The sequence below is a fragment of the Callionymus lyra genome, chromosome 3, assembly GCF_982586985.1.
Source record: "Callionymus lyra chromosome 3, fCalLyr1.hap1.1, whole genome shotgun sequence".
Classification (NCBI taxonomy): domain Eukaryota; kingdom Metazoa; phylum Chordata; class Actinopteri; order Syngnathiformes; family Callionymidae; genus Callionymus; species Callionymus lyra.
Window position 1 is genome coordinate 272,718 of NC_141820.1, and position 16,983 is coordinate 289,700.

At 43.9% G+C, this 16,983-nt stretch overlaps 1 protein-coding gene across 2 annotated transcripts; it reads right to left on the minus strand.

Moving 5' to 3' along the window:
- Positions 1-13: 13 nt before the first annotated feature.
- Positions 14-12,904, minus strand: slc6a18 (solute carrier family 6 member 18). Of its 2 annotated transcripts, none has more exons than XM_087786104.1 (12): positions 12,775-12,899; positions 12,070-12,210; positions 11,878-12,015; positions 10,734-10,915; positions 8,364-8,474; positions 8,200-8,312; positions 8,020-8,148; positions 7,619-7,775; positions 7,359-7,563; positions 7,147-7,306; positions 989-1,151; positions 14-832 (listed from the first exon to the last, which is right to left on the minus strand). In XM_087786104.1, the coding sequence occupies exons 2-12, from the start codon at positions 12,143-12,145 to the stop codon at positions 14-16; spliced, it is 2,253 nt and encodes a 750-aa protein (XP_087642230.1). In that variant the 5' UTR covers positions 12,146-12,210; positions 12,775-12,899. The 2 variants fall into 2 exon arrangements, with proteins under 2 accessions (XP_087642230.1, XP_087642231.1); XM_087786105.1 differs by having other exon boundaries at positions 28-240; positions 12,775-12,904.
- Between the last annotated feature and the right edge of the window lie 4,079 nt (positions 12,905-16,983).

Sequence of the window (16,983 nt, forward strand, 5' to 3'; positions counted from 1 at the left end):
ACCTGCTCCACCTTCACGGGTCAGAGTCTACATGTGTTGTTGGTCGTATTTCTCCAAGTCGCTCTGGAAGCCGAGGTTCAGTCGTGGCTTCAAGTCCTTGTTCCTGGAGAAGCTGGAGAAGCTGCAGAGTTGGTAGAGAAACACCAGAGGGATGGACACGACCGGCAGCGACGACAGCAGCACGATGATGGAGAAGACCCAGTCTGGGTACGGCTTCATCTCCGTCTGAGGGAACATCTCCTGCACGAGAGGATGGTGTGAGTCTGTGTGTGAGGGAACATCTCCTGCACGAGAGGATGGTGTGAGTCTGTGTGAGTCTGTGTGTGAGGGAACATCTCCTGCACGAGAGGATGGTGTGAGTCTGTGTGAGTCTGTGTGTGAGGGAACATCTCCTGCACGAGAGGATGGTGTGAGTCTGTGTGTGAGTCTGTGTGTGAGTCTGTGTGTGAGTGTGTGTGTGAGGGAACATCTCCTGCACGAGAGGATGGTGTGAGTCTGTGTGAGTCTGTGTGAGTCGGTGTGTGAGTCTGTGTGTGAGGGAACATCTCCTGCACGAGAGGATGGTGTGAGTCTGTGTGAGTCTGTGTGTGAGGGAACATCTCCTGCACGAGAGGATGGTGTGAGTCTGTGTGAGTCTGTGTGAGTCGGTGTGTGAGTCTGTGTGTGAGGGAACATCTCCTGCACGAGAGGATGGTGTGAGTCTGTGTGAGTCTGTGTGAGTCGGTGTGTGAGTCTGTGTGTGAGGGAACATCTCCTGCACGAGAGGATGGTGTGAGTCTGTGTGAGTCTGTGTGTGAGTCTGTGTGTGAGTGTGTGTGTGAGGGAACATCTCCTGCACGAGAGGATGGTGTGAGTCTGTGTGTGAGTCTCACAATATCTGTTAGTGACGTCTGGTGTGACAATGATTTCATATTGAATTAAAGTGAGTTAAATGTTCACGTCTATGAATCATTTGTGGATCATTAAAGTTGAAGCTCCAGTGACTCACGTAGAGAGGATTCCAGGAAGGATAGTTGGGATGTTTCTGCACCTGAAGGACCACGAATGACAGCAACACACACAAGAGCAGCAGCGGACTGATGACCATCCAGCACATCCTCCAGTACAGGTTCGGACGCCTTCCAGTCATGTAGTAGATGTCGTCACTGAAACTGAGAGCAGTTGTGTAGTAGATGTCGTCACTGAAACTGAGAGCAGTTGTGTAGTAGATGTCGTCACTGAAACTGAGAGCAGTCGTGTAGTAGATGTCGTCACTGAAACTGAGAGCAGTTGTGTAGTAGATGTCGTCACTGAAACTGAGAGCAGTCGTGTAGTAGATGTCGTCACTGAAACTGAGAGTAGTTGTGTAGTAGATGTCGTCACTGAAACTGGGAGCAGTCGTGTAGTAGATGTCGTCACTGAAACTGAGAGCAGTTGTGTAGTAGATGTCGTCACTGAAACTGAGAGCAGTTGTGTAGTAGATGTCGTCACTGAAACTGAGAGCAGTTGTGTAGTAGATGTCGTCACTGAAACTGAGAGCAGTCGTGTAGTAGATGTCGTCACTGAAACTGAGAGCAGTTGTGTAGTAGATGTCGTCACTGAAACTGAGAGCAGTCGTGTAGTAGATGTCGTCACTGAAACTGAGAGTAGTTGTGTAGTAGATGTCGTCACTGAAACTGGGAGCAGTCGTGTAGTAGATGTCGTCACTGAAACTGAGAGCAGTCGTGTAGTAGATGTCGTCACTGAAACTGAGAGTAGTTGTGTAGTAGATGTCGTCACTGAAACTGGGAGCAGTCGTGTAGTAGATGTCGTCACTGAAACTGAGAGCAGTCGTGTAGTAGATGTCGTCACTGAAACTGAGAGCAGCTGTGTAGTAGATGTCGTCACTGAAACTGAGAGCAGTTGTGTAGTAGATGTCGTCACTGAAACTGAGAGCAGTCGTGTAGTAGATGTCGTCACTGAAACTGAGAGTAGTTGTGTAGTAGATGTCGTCACTGAAACTGGGAGCAGTCGTGTAGTAGATGTCGTCACTGAAACTGAGAGCAGTTGTGTAGTAGATGTCGTCACTGAAACTGAGAGCAGTTGTGTAGTAGATGTCGTCACTGAAACTGAGAGCAGTTGTGTAGTAGATGTCGTCACTGAAACTGAGAGCAGTCGTGTAGTAGATGTCGTCACTGAAACTGAGAGCAGTTGTGTAGTAGATGTCGTCACTGAAACTGAGAGCAGTCGTGTAGTAGATGTCGTCACTGAAACTGAGAGTAGTTGTGTAGTAGATGTCGTCACTGAAACTGGGAGCAGTCGTGTAGTAGATGTCGTCACTGAAACTGAGAGTAGTTGTGTAGTAGATGTCGTCACTGAAACTGGGAGCAGTCGTGTAGTAGATGTCGTCACTGAAACTGAGAGTAGTTGTGTAGTAGATGTCGTCACTGAAACTGGGAGCAGTCGTGTAGTAGATGTCGTCACTGAAACTGAGAGTAGTTGTGTAGTAGATGTCGTCACTGAAACTGAGAGCAGTTGTGTAGTAGATGTCGTCACTGAAACTGAGAGCAGTCGTGTAGTAGATGTCGTCACTGAAACTGAGAGCAGTTGTGTAGTAGATGTCGTCACTGAAACTGAGAGCAGTCGTGTAGTAGATGTCGTCACTGAAACTGAGAGCAGTTGTGTAGTAGATGTCGTCACTGAAACTGAGAGCAGTCGTGTAGTAGATGTCGTCACTGAAACTGAGAGTAGTTGTGTAGTAGATGTCGTCACTGAAACTGGGAGCAGTCGTGTAGTAGATGTCGTCACTGAAACTGAGAGTAGTTGTGTAGTAGATGTCGTCACTGAAACTGGGAGCAGTCGTGTAGTAGATGTCGTCACTGAAACTGAGAGTAGTTGTGTAGTAGATGTCGTCACTGAAACTGGGAGCAGTCGTGTAGTAGATGTCGTCACTGAAACTGAGAGTAGTTGTGTAGTAGATGTCGTCACTGAAACTGAGAGCAGTTGTGTAGTAGATGTCGTCACTGAAACTGAGAGCAGTCGTGTAGTAGATGTCGTCACTGAAACTGAGAGCAGTTGTGTAGTAGATGTCGTCACTGAAACTGAGAGCAGTCGTGTAGTAGATGTCGTCACTGAAACTGAGAGTAGTTGTGTAGTAGATGTCGTCACTGAAACTGAGAGCAGTTGTGTAGTAGATGTCGTCACTGAAACTGAGAGCAGTTGTGTAGTAGATGTCGTCACTGAAACTGGGAGCAGTTGTGTAGTAGATGTCGTCACTGAAACTGAGAGCAGTTGTGTAGTAGATGTCGTCACTGAAACTGAGAGCAGTTGTGTAGTAGATGTCGTCACTGAAACTGAGAGCAGCTGTGTAGTAGATGTCGTCACTGAAACTGAGAGCAGTTGTGTAGTAGATGTCGTCACTGAAACTGAGAGCAGTCGTGTAGTAGATGTCGTCACTGAAACTGAGAGTAGTTGTGTAGTAGATGTCGTCACTGAAACTGAGAGCAGTCGTGTAGTAGATGTCGTCACTGAAACTGAGAGCAGTCGTGTAGTAGATGTCGTCACTGAAACTGAGAGTAGTTGTGTAGTAGATGTCGTCACTGAAACTGGGAGCAGTCGTGTAGTAGATGTCGTCACTGAAACTGAGAGTAGTTGTGTAGTAGATGTCGTCACTGAAACTGAGAGCAGTCGTGTAGTAGATGTCGTCACTGAAACTGAGAGCAGTCGTGTAGTAGATGTCGTCACTGAAACTGAGAGCAGTCGTGTAGTAGATGTCGTCACTGAAACTGAGAGCAGTTGTGTAGTAGATGTCGTCACTGAAACTGAGAGCAGTCGTGTAGTAGATGTCGTCACTGAAACTGAGAGTAGTTGTGTAGTAGATGTCGTCACTGAAACTGAGAGCAGTCGTGTAGTAGATGTCGTCACTGAAACTGAGAGTAGTTGTGTAGTAGATGTCGTCACTGAAACTGAGAGCAGTCGTGTAGTAGATGTCGTCACTGAAACTGAGAGCAGTTGTGTAGTAGATGTCGTCACTGAAACTGAGAGCAGTTGTGTAGTAGATGTCGTCACTGAAACTGAGAGCAGTCGTGTAGTAGATGTCGTCACTGAAACTGAGAGCAGTTGTGTAGTAGATGTCGTCACTGAAACTGAGAGCAGTTGTGTAGTAGATGTCGTCACTGAAACTGAGAGTAGTTGTGTAGTAGATGTCGTCACTGAAACTGAGAGCAGTTGTGTAGTAGATGTCGTCACTGAAACTGAGAGCAGTTGTGTAGTAGATGTCGTCACTGAAACTGAGAGTAGTTGTGTAGTAGATGTCGTCACTGAAACTGAGAGCAGTTGTGTAGTAGATGTCGTCACTGAAACTGAGAGCAGTTGTGTAGTAGATGTCGTCACTGAAACTGAGAGCAGTTGTGTAGTAGATGTCGTCACTGAAACTGAGAGCAGTTGTGTAGTAGATGTCGTCACTGAAACTGAGAGCAGTTGTGTAGTAGATGTCGTCACTGAAACTGAGAGTAGTTGTGTAGTAGATGTCGTCACTGAAACTGAGAGCAGTTGTGTAGTAGATGTCGTCACTGAAACTGAGAGCAGTTGTGTAGTAGATGTCGTCACTGAAACTGAGAGCAGTTGTGTAGTAGATGTCGTCACTGAAACTGAGAGCAGTTGTGTAGTAGATGTCGTCACTGAAACTGAGAGCAGTTGTGTAGTAGATGTCGTCACTGAAACTGAGAGCAGTTGTGTAGTAGATGTCGTCACTGAAACTGAGAGCAGTTGTGTAGTAGATGTCGTCACTGAAACTGGGAGCAGTTGTGTAGTAGATGTCGTCACTGAAACTGAGAGCAGTTGTGTAGTAGATGTCGTCACTGAAACTGAGAGCAGTTGTGTAGTAGATGTCGTCACTGAAACTGAGAGCAGCTGTGTAGTAGATGTCGTCACTGAAACTGAGAGCAGTTGTGTAGTAGATGTCGTCACTGAAACTGAGAGCAGTTGTGTAGTAGATGTCGTCACTGAAACTGAGAGCAGTTGTGTAGTAGATGTCGTCACTGAAACTGAGAGCAGTTGTGTAGTAGATGTCGTCACTGAAACTGAGAGCAGTCGTGTAGTAGATGTCGTCACTGAAACTGAGAGCAGTCGTGTAGTAGATGTCGTCACTGAAACTGAGAGCAGTTGTGTAGTACATGTCCTCACTGAAACTGAGAGCAGTTGTGTAGTAGATGTCGTCACTGAAACTGAGAGCAGTCTTGTAGTAGATGTCGTCACTGAAACTGAGAGCAGTCGTGTAGTAGATGTCGTCACTGAGAGCAGTTGTGTAGTAGATGTCGTCACTGAAACTGGGAGCAGTTGTGTAGTAGATGTCGTCACTGAAACTGAGAGCAGTCGTGTAGTAGATGTCGTCACTGAAACTGAGAGCAGTTGTGTAGTAGATGTCGTCACTGAAACTGAGAGCAGTCGTGTAGTAGATGTCGTCACTGAAACTGAGAGCAGTCGTGTAGTAGATGTCGTCACTGAAACTGAGAGCAGTTGTGTAGTAGATGTCGTCACTGAAACTGAGAGCAGTTGTGTAGTAGATGTCGTCACTGAAACTGAGAGCAGTCGTGTAGTAGATGTCGTCACTGAGAGCAGTTGTGTAGTAGATGTCGTCACTGAAACTGAGAGCAGTTGTGTAGTAGATGTCATCACTGAAACTGAGAGCAGCTGTGTAGTAGATGTCGTCACTGAAACTGAGAGCAGTTGTGTAGTAGATGTCGTCACTGAAACTGTTGTGTAGTAGATGTTGTCACTGAAACTGAGAGCAGTCGTGTAGTAGATGTCGTCACTGAAACTGAGAGCAGTTGTGTAGTAAATGTCGTCACTGAAACTGAGAGCAGTTGTGTAGTAGATGTCGTCACTGAAACTGTTGTGTAGTAGATGTCGTCACTGAAACTGAGAGCAGTTGTGTAGTAGATGTCGTCACTGAAACTGTTGTGTAGTAGATGTCGTCACTGAAACTGAGAGCAGTTGTGTAGTAGATGTCGTCACTGAAACGGTTGTGTAGTAGATGTCGTCACTGAAACTGAGAGCAGTTGTGTAGTAGATGTCGTCACTGAAACTGTTGTGTAGTAGATGTCGTCACTGAAACTGTTGTGTAGTAGATGTCGTCACTGAAACTGAGAGCAGTTGTGTAGTAGATGTCGTCACTGAAACTGAGAGCAGTTGTGTAGTAGATGTCGTCACTGAAACTGTTGTGTAGTAGATGTCGTCACTGAAACTGAGAGCAGTTGTGTAGTAGATGTCGTCACTGAAACTGTTGTGTAGTAGATGTCGTCACTGAAACTGAGAGCAGTTGTGTAGTAGATGTCGTCACTGAAACTGTTGTGTAGTAGATGTCGTCACTGAAACTGAGAGCAGTTGTGTAGTAGATGTCGTCACTGAAACGGTTGTGTAGTAGATGTCGTCACTGAAACTGAGAGCAGTTGTGTAGTAGATGTCGTCACTGAAACTGTTGTGTAGTAGATGTCGTCACTGAAACTGAGAGCAGTTGTGTGGTAGATGTCGTCACTGAAACTGAGAGCAGTCGTGTAGTAGATGTCGTCACTGAGAGCAGTTGTGTAGTAGATGTCGTCACTGAAACTGAGAGCAGTTGTGTAGTAGATGTCATCACTGAAACTGAGAGCAGCTGTGTAGTAGATGTCGTCACTGAAACTGAGAGCAGTTGTGTAGTAGATGTCGTCACTGAAACTGTTGTGTAGTAGATGTCGTCACTGAAACTGTTGTGTAGTAGATGTCGTCACTGAAACTGAGAGCAGTTGTGTAGTAGATGTCGTCACTGAAACTGAGAGCAGTTGTGTAGTAGATGTCGTCACTGAAACTGTTGTGTAGTAGATGTCGTCACTGAAACTGAGAGCAGTTGTGTAGTAGATGTCGTCACTGAAACTGTTGTGTAGTAGATGTCGTCACTGAAACTGAGAGCAGTTGTGTAGTAGATGTCGTCACTGAAACTGTTGTGTAGTAGATGTCGTCACTGAAACTGAGAGCAGTTGTGTAGTAGATGTCGTCACTGAAACGGTTGTGTAGTAGATGTCGTCACTGAAACTGAGAGCAGTTGTGTAGTAGATGTCGTCACTGAAACTGTTGTGTAGTAGATGTCGTCACTGAAACTGTAGTAGATTTGTATGCTGAGGATGAGAGGATACACATTCACACATGAGTTACTTCTTCATCCCGTAAACATAAACGACTCCGATGAGCTCGAAGAAGGCGATGATGAGCAGAGGAACCGAACCCACGTATCCGTTGAAGACCTCGACCCAGTAGTTCCCGGAGCCGAGCGTGAACATGAGCGACAGGAGGAAGGCGAGCGAACAGATCAGTCCTGAGGGAGGAACACGTCAGAGAGCGTCTTGAAGGTCCAACGTGTTCAGTACCGGTCAGCGCCTGGTCTGGGAGCCACTTGGGCACCAGGTTCAGGTCGTTGATGGGGGTCAGAACTCCTTCCAAGTTTCCAAACATGGAGGAGAGGCCCAGGCTGAGGAGCATGACGAAGAACAGGATGGCCCACACCTGAGATCCCGGCATCTCCAGCACCGCCTCCGTGAACACGATGAAGGCCAGGCCGGTGCCGGAGGCGCTCTGTGGAGGAGACGTCGTGAGAACATGATGGTCCAGCAGCGCCGGGCGTCCTGACCTGGTCCAGGAAGGTGTCCAGGTCACAGGGCAGCAGCCGCACGTTGGACAGGTCCTCGGGTCGGGTGGCGTTCAGGTACTCCACCCACGAGTCGTAGTTCTGAGACGTGATGTTCTGGTCCGAGAACTCAAAGTAGTTGGTCAGTTCCAGGATGTTCCTGCGTTTGAGGAGAAACTTCTCTTGATGATGGACATCATTTACATCTTTGTTCGTGTCATTGAATCTAAAAATGTTTTATTTCTTTTACACATAGTTTGATGTTTAAGTTTCAAGAACTTGAAAGTAACTAAAATCGTGTTTGTGTTTCTGACATTAATATTAATTATTATTAACTTTAAGTCCAGAAACGACTCATGAAAAGCGCGAGATGTTCAGACGTGAAGGTCCAGAGCGTCACGTACTCGTCCAGGCAGGCGTTGAAGGCGTTGTTGGCCTTGAAGCCCAGGATGGAGAAGATGGAGATGGATCCGTAGAGCGACGTCGCGCTGTTGATGACGCCGACCACCACCGCGTCGCGCTCGCAGTCGTTCCTGAGGAGCAGAAGGTCAAGACCTGACCTGACCTGACCCTCGACCTCTTACTTCTCCTCGCTGTAGCTGGCGAAGGCGATCAATCCTCCGAAGGCCACGGAGAGCGAGAAGAAGATCTGGGTGGAGGCGTCGAGCCACACCTGGGGGTTCATCAGCACCTCCCACTGCAACGACACACGTTACCACGGCGACCACCAGGTGACCGTTGCACGTACTTTGGGCGTGAACAGGTACTTGAGGCCGGCCAGCGCTCCGGGCAGCGTCAGCGCTCGCACCAGGAAGATGGTCAGCACCAGGTACGGGAAGGTGGCGGTCACGTACACGGCCTGAGGGTCGAAGGTCACGGTGAGACTCTTTGCCGTGGGATCTGAACCGCTGACCTTTCAATAAAGTTCTACCTCACCTCACCTAACTAACCTCACCTAACTAACCTCACCTCACCTAACTGACCGCACCTTACTAACCTTACCTCACCTAACCTCACCTAACTAACCACCTCACCTAACTAACCTCACCTAACTAACCTCACCTAACTAACCTAACCTCACCTAACCTAACTAACCACCTCACCTAACTAACCTCATCTAACTAACCTCACCTAACTAACCTAACCTCACCTAACTCACCTCACCTAACTAACCTAACCTCACCTAACCTCACCTAACATAACCTCACCTAACTAACCTCACCTAACTAACCTCACCTAACTAACCTAACCTCACCTAACCTCACCTAACTAACCTCACCTAACTAACCTAACCTCACCTAACTAACCTCACCTAACTAACCTAACCTCACCTAACTAACCTCACCTAACCTCACCTAACTAACCTCACCTAACTAACCTAACCTCACCTAACCTCACCTAACTAACCTCACCTAACTAACCTAACCTCACCTAACTAACCACCTCACCTAACTAACCACCTCACCTAACTAACCTAACCTCACCTAACTAACCTAACCTCACCAAACTAACCACCTCACATAACCTCACCTAACTAACCTCACCTAACTAACCTCACCTAACTAACCTAACCCCTCCTAACTAACCTCACCTAACTAACCTCACCTTACTAACCTAACCTCACCTAACCTCACCTAACTAACCTCACCTAACTAACCTAACCTCACCTAACTAACCTAACCTCACCTAACCTCACCTAACTAACCTCACCTAACTAACCTAACCTCACCTAACCTCACCTAACTAACCTAACCTCACCTAACTAACCACCTCACCTAACTAACCACCTCACCTAACTAACCTCACCTAACTAACCTCACCTAACTAACCTAACCTCACCTAACTAACCACCTCACCTAACTAACCTAACCTCACCTAACTAACCCAACCTCACCTAACTAACTAACTAACCTCACCTAACCAACTAACCTCACCTAACTAACCACCTCACCTAACTAACTAACTAACCTCACCTAACTAACATAACCTCACCTAACTAACCTCACCTAACTAACCTAACCTCACCTAACCTCACCTAACTAACCTCACCTAACTAACCTCACCTAACTAACCTAACCTCACCTAACCTCACCTCACCTAACTAACCTAACCTCACCTAACTAACCACCTCACCTAACTAACCACCTAACTAACCTAACCTCACCTAACTAACCTCACCTAACTAACCTAACCTCACCTAACTAACCACCTCACCTAACTAACCTAACCTCACCTAACTAACCCAACCTCACCTAACTAACTAACTAACCTCACCTAACCAACTAACCTCACCTAACTAACCACCTCACCTAACTAACCTAACCTCACCTAACTAACCTCACCTAACTAACCTCACCTAACTAACCTCACCTAACTAACCTAACCTCACCTAACCTCACCTAACCTCACCTAACTAACCTAACCTCACCTAACTAACCACCTCACCTAACTAACCACCTCACCTAACTAACCTAACCTCACCTAACTAACCTCACCTAACTAACCTAACCTCACCTAACTAACCACCTCACCTAACTAACCTAACCTCACCTAACTAACCCAACCTCACCTAACTAACTAACTAACCTCACCTAACCAACTAACCTCACCTAACTAACCACCTCACCTAACTAACTAACCTCACCTAACTAACATAACCTCACCTAACTAACCTCACCTAACTAACCTAACCTCACCTAACCTCACCTAACTAACCTCACCTAACTAACCTCACCTAACTAACCTAACCTCACCTAACCTCACCTAACTAACCTCACCTAACTAACCTAACCTCACCTAACTAACCTAACCTCACCTAACTAACCTAACCTCACCTAACTAACCTCACCTAACTAACCTAACCTAAACAAACTAACTAACCTCACCTAACTAACCTAACCTCACCTAACTAACCAGCTCACCTAAACTAACTAACCTCACCTAACTAACCACCTCACCTAAACTAACTAACTAACCTCACCTAACTAACCACCTCACCTAAACTAACTAACCTAACCTCACCTAACTAACCAGCTCACCTAAACTAACTAACTAACCTCACCTAACTAACCACCTCACCTAAACTAACTAACTAACCTCACCTAACTAACCAGCTCACCTTCCCCATGGAGTTGATGCCTCTGATGAAGCAGATGAAGATGAGCATCCATGCGCTGGCGAGACACACGACGATCCTCCACTGAACGTCTCCACTGACCTCGATGCTGCTCGTGATGTTCAGCGTCTGTCGATACCAGAAGTAGTTGACGGGCGTGCTCTTCCTGCACTCCTGGTCCACGCCTGCAGGGGGAGACACCTTAGGACACCTTTGACCTTCTGACAAATGTTTTCAATGTATTTCTTTTTCACACGTTTTTGTTTTGAATTGATTTTTACATTAAATTGATGCTTTATTTTGTTTTAATCATTGATTCAAATAATTCAATCATTTGAGAATCTGAAGTCACATGACCTGAAGTCACATGACGTGACATGACCTGAAGTCACATGACCTGAAGTCACATGACGTGACATGACCTGAAGTCACATGACCTGAAGTCACATGACGTGACATGACCTGAAGTCACATGACGTGACATGACCTGAAGTCACATGACCTGAAGTCACATGATTGGTTGGTTGAGTCTGGAGACTCGTTTATACCAACTTTACATTGAAACGACCTCCACCACTGCGTGTGTATGTATGGAGGTCAGGGAGGTCGTTGACCTTTGACCTAGAGCTCAAGGGTTATAAAAGAATACGAATAAAAACAAAAACTTTTTTCGAATTATTGGAATTAAAAAATCAAACTCTGTTTAAAAAAAAATCACTTTAAAAAGATTGAATTGTTCAAAAAATGATGAAAAGCATAAAAACCTTTAAATTCATTCAATGATGACATTGATGTTTTCTCAAGGTCGTTCTTAAAGGTCACGAGTCGACGAGAAGAAGAAACTTAAAACCTTCCGACTTTTATGAGAGTTTTACGATGAGGTTTTAAACATCTGTTGGACTGAAGGACGCGTGTCACCATGACCGTGATAAAGTGTCTTCGTCATGTGACCTCTGACCTGTCAGTCGTCATGTGACCTGTGACCTGTCACTCATAAAAGATTTAACGGAGCAATAATGAACCAGATGATCCGTCCATATAGATAAACGTGTGGCGTCATCCTTTTATTACTGGATCCTCTTTTTTTGATACGTCAAGTATTTTTCTTCAAGGTCATATTGAATGTCAACGTTGTCAAGGTCACGACCTGTCAGGTTCTGGTTCAAGGGACACTGGCTCCAGGGCAGCGGCTCCTGGAAGGAGTTGAAGAAGTACCAGAGGACCCAGGCCAGGATGGTGTTGTAGAACATCACCACCAGGAACGACACCACCAGCGACGCCATGCCTGCGGAGCCAAGAGGGTCACGGACGCTTGACCTTTCGCTCCCGGGTCACTCACCGACTCCGCCCAGGTACGGAGAGATGAACTTCCAGACGCCGATGCTTCCCTTGCGGAACCTCTGACCCACGGCCATCTCCAGGTAGAGCAGCGGGAGCCCCTCGAACACCAGGGCCAGCAGGTACGGGATGAGGAACGCTCCTGCAAACACATGACCTCTGACCTCTGACCTCTCATGCTTTTATCTTCGCGAGGATTCAACGGAAGAAACGTGTTGTTTCGATCACGAGCCACTTATCCCACTATAGGGGTCGCGGGGGTGCTGGAGTCTCCCAGCTACTCGGGGTGAGAGGCGGGGGACACCCTGGACAGGACTCCAGTCAGTCTCAGAACACACACACACACACACACACACACACACACACACACACACACACACCATCACTTAGGTTCTCAATCAACCTCTGGATGTTTCTGGACTGTGGGAGGAAACCGGAGTTCCCGGAGTAAACCCACTCATCACGAACAAACAAAGGTCACATAGAAAGGTCACAAGTTGGGACGTGACCTTCGACCTTCTCACTTTGAGCTGATCGATCACTGAAGCCACAGATTCAATGAGTTCATTCAAAGATCAGTGAAGTACTAACACAGTGGAGAGACGTGTTTACAATAGTAAAGTATATATAAATATATATATATCTATACATTTAAAAATATCTATCTATATACTTAAGAGTATAGAGTACCAGTCATGTGACTCACCTCCTCCGTAGATCTGACACAAATATGGAAAACGCCAAATGTTTCCGATTCCTACTGCGAAGCCGATGGAAGTCAACAAGTACTGGAACTTGTTGTCCCACTTGGGTCTGTCGGGCTCGTCTGCTGCCATGTTCTGATGTTCTGATCCACTGAGCCTCGGGTCGACCTTGATGACTCGTGTGAGCAGAACATAAAAGAGAGGCTCGTGGATCGACTGGATTAATGAGTGACTGTCGTCAATAAAACTCCTGTGAATGAATGAACCACTGAGTGAGTATTTATACTGGGATGTACTGTGGTAACAAGTATATATGTGTAGTATTGTCCAGTACTTGACTCTGGTGTTGTGATAGTGTAGTAACAAGTATATATGTGTAGTATTGTCCAGTACTTGACTCTGGTGTTGTGATAGTGTAGTAACAAGTATACATGTGTAGTATTGTCCAGTACTTGACTCTGGTGTTGTGATAGTGTAGTAACAAGTATATATGTGTAGTATTGTCCAGTACTTGACTCTGGTGTTGTGATAGTGTAGTAACAAGTATATATGTGTAGTATTGTCCAGTACTTGACTCTGGTGTAGTGATAGTGTAGTAACAAGTATATATGTGTAGTATTGTCCAGTACTTGACTCTGGTGTTGTGATAGTGTAGTAACAAGTATATATGTGTAGTATTGTCCAGTACTTGACTCTGGTGTTGTGATAGTGTAGTAACAAGTATATATGTGTAGTATTGTCCAGTACTTGACTCTGGTGTTGTGATAGTGTAGTAACAAGTATATATGTGTAGTATTGTCCAGTACTTGACTCTAGTGTTGTGATAGTGTAGTAACAAGTATATGTGTAGTATTGTCCAGTACTTGACTCTGGTGTTGTGATAGTGTAGTAACAAGTATATATGTGTAGTATTGTCCAGTACTTGACTCTGGTGTTGTGATAGTGTAGTAACAAGTATATATGTGTAGTATTGTCCAGTACTTGACTCTGGTGTTGTGATAGTGTAGTAACAAGTATATATGTGTAGTATTGTCCAGTACTTGACTCTGGTGTTGTGATAGTGTAGTAACAAGTATATATGTGTAGTATTGTCCAGTACTTGACTCTGGTGTTGTGATAGTGTAGTAACAAGTATATATGTGTAGTATTGTCCAGTACTTGACTCTGGTGTTGTGATAGTGTAGTAACAAGTATATATGTGTAGTATTGTCCAGTACTTGACTCTGGTGTTGTGATAGTGTAGTAACAAGTATATATGTGTAGTATTGTCCAGTACTTGACTCTGGTGTTGTGATAGTGTAGTAACAAGTATATATGTGTAGTATTGTCCAGTACTTGACTCTGGTGTTGTGATAGTGTAGTAACAAGTATATATGTGTAGTATTGTCCAGTACTTGACTCTGGTGTTGTGATAGTGTAGTAACAAGTATATATGTGTAGTATTGTCCAGTACTTGACTCTGGTGTTGTGATAGTGTAGTAACAAGTATATATGTGTAGTATTGTCCAGTACTTGACTCTGGTGTTGTGATAGTGTAGTAACAAGTATATATGTGTAGTATTGTCCAGTACTTGACTCTGGTGTTGTGATAGTGTAGTAACAAGTATATATGTGTAGTATTGTCCAGTACTTGACTCTGGTGTTGTGATAGTGTAGTAACAAGTATATATGTGTAGTATTGTCCAGTACTTGACTCTGGTGTAGTGATAGTGTAGTAACAAGTATATATGTGTAGTATTGTCCAGTACTTGACTCTGGTGTTGTGATAGTGTAGTAACAAGTATATATGTGTAGTATTGTCCAGTACTTGACTCTGGTGTTGTGATAGTGTAGTAACAAGTATATATGTGTAGTATTGTCCAGTACTTGACTCTGGTGTAGTGATGGTGTAGTAACAAGTACTGTATATATGTGTAGTATTGTCCAGTACTTGACTCTGGTGTTGTGATAGTGTAGTAACAAGTATATATGTGTAGTATTGTCCAGTACTTGACTCTGGTGTTGTGATAGTGTAGTAACAAGTATATATGTGTAGTATTGTCCAGTACTTGACTCTGGTGTTGTGATAGTGTAGTAACAAGTATATATGTGTAGTATTGTCCAGTACTTGACTCTGGTGTAGTGATAGTGTAGTAACAAGTATATATGTGTAGTATTGTCCAGTACTTGACTCTAATGTTGTGATAGTGTAGTAACAAGTATATATGTGTAGTATTGTCCAGTACTTGACTAAGGTGTTGTGATAGTGTAGTAACAAGTATATATGCGTAGTATTGTCCAGTACTTGACTCTGGTGTTGTGATAGTGTAGTAACAAGTATATATGTGTAGTATTGTCCAGTACTTGACTCTGGTGTTGTGATAGTGTAGTAACAAGTATATACAGTATGTGTAGTATTGTCCAGTACTTGACTCTGGTGTTGTGATAGTGTAGTAACAAGTATATATGTGTAGTATTGTCCAGTACTTGACTCTGGTGTTGTGATAGTGTAGTAACAAGTATATATGTGTAGTATTGTCCAGTACTTTACTCTGGTGTTGTGATAGTGTAGTAACAAGTATATATGTGTAGTATTGTCCAGTACTTTACTCTGGTGTTGTGAAAGTGTAGTAACAAGTATATATGTGTAGTATTGTCCAGTACTTGACTCTGGTGTTGTGATAGTGTAGTAACAAGTATATATGTGTAGTATTGTCCAGTACTTGACTCTGGTGTTGTGATAGTGTAGTAACAAGTATATATGTGTAGTATTGTCCAGTACTTGACTCTGGTGTTGTGATAGTGTAGTAACAAGTATATATGTGTAGTATTGTCCAGTACTTGACTCTGGTGTTGTGATAGTGTAGTAACAAGTATATATGTGTAGTATTGTCCAGTACGTGACGCTGGTGTTGTGATAGTGTAGTAACAAGTATATATGTGTAGTATTGTCCAGTACTTGACTCTGGTGTTGTGATAGTGTAGTAACAAGTATATATGTGTAGTATTGTCCAGTACTTGACTCTGGTGTTGTGATAGTGTAGTAACAAGTATATATGTGTAGTATTGTCCAGTACTTGACTCTGGTGTTGTGATAGTGTAGTAACAAGTATATACGTGTAGTAGTGTCCAGTACTTGACTCTGGTGTTGTGATAGTGTAGTAACAAGTATATATGTGTAGTATTGTCCAGTACTTGACTCTGGTGTTGTGATAGTGTAGTAACAAGTATATACGTGTAGTATTGTCCAGTACTTGACTCTGGTGTTGTGATAGTGTAGTAACAAGTATATATGTGTAGTATTGTCCAGTACTTGACTCTGGTGTTGTGATAGTGTAGTAACAAGTATATATGTGTAGTATTGTCCAGTACGTGACGCTGGTGTTGTGATAGTGTAGTAACAAGTATATATGTGTAGTATTGTCCAGTACTTGACTCTGGTGTTGTGATAGTGTAGTAACAAGTATATATGTGTAGTATTGTCCAGTACTTGACTCTGGTGTTGTGATAGTGTAGTAACAAGTATATATGTGTAGTATTGTCCAGTACTTGACTCTGGTGTTGTGATAGTGTAGTAACAAGTATATACGTGTAGTAGTGTCCAGTACTTGACTCTGGTGTTGTGATAGTGTAGTAACAAGTATATATGTGTAGTATTGTCCAGTACTTGACTCTGGTGTTGTTATAGTGTAGTAACAAGTATATATGTGTAGTATTGTCCATTACTTGACTAAGGTGTTGTGATAGTGTAGTAACAAGTATATATGTGTAGTATTGTCCAGTACTTGACTCTGGTGTTGTGATAGTGTAGTAACAAGTTTATATAGTATGTGTAGTATTGTCCAATACTTGACTCTGGTGTTGTGATAGTGTAGTAAAAAGTATATATGTGTAGTATTGTCCAGTACTTGACTCTGGTGTTGTGATAGTGTAGTAACAAGTATATATGTGTAGTATTGTCCATTACTTGACTAAGGTGTTGTGATAGTGTAGTAACAAGTATATATGTGTAGTATTGTCCAGTACTTGACTCTGGTGTTGTGATAGTGTAGTAACAAGTTTATATAGTATGTGTAGTATTGTCCAATACTTGACTCTGGTGTTGTGATAGTGTAGTAACAAGTATATATGTGTAGTATTGTCCATTACTTGACTAAGGTGTTGTGATAGTGTAGTAAAAAGTATATATGTGTAGTATTGTCCAGTACTTGACTCTGGTGTTGTGATAGTGT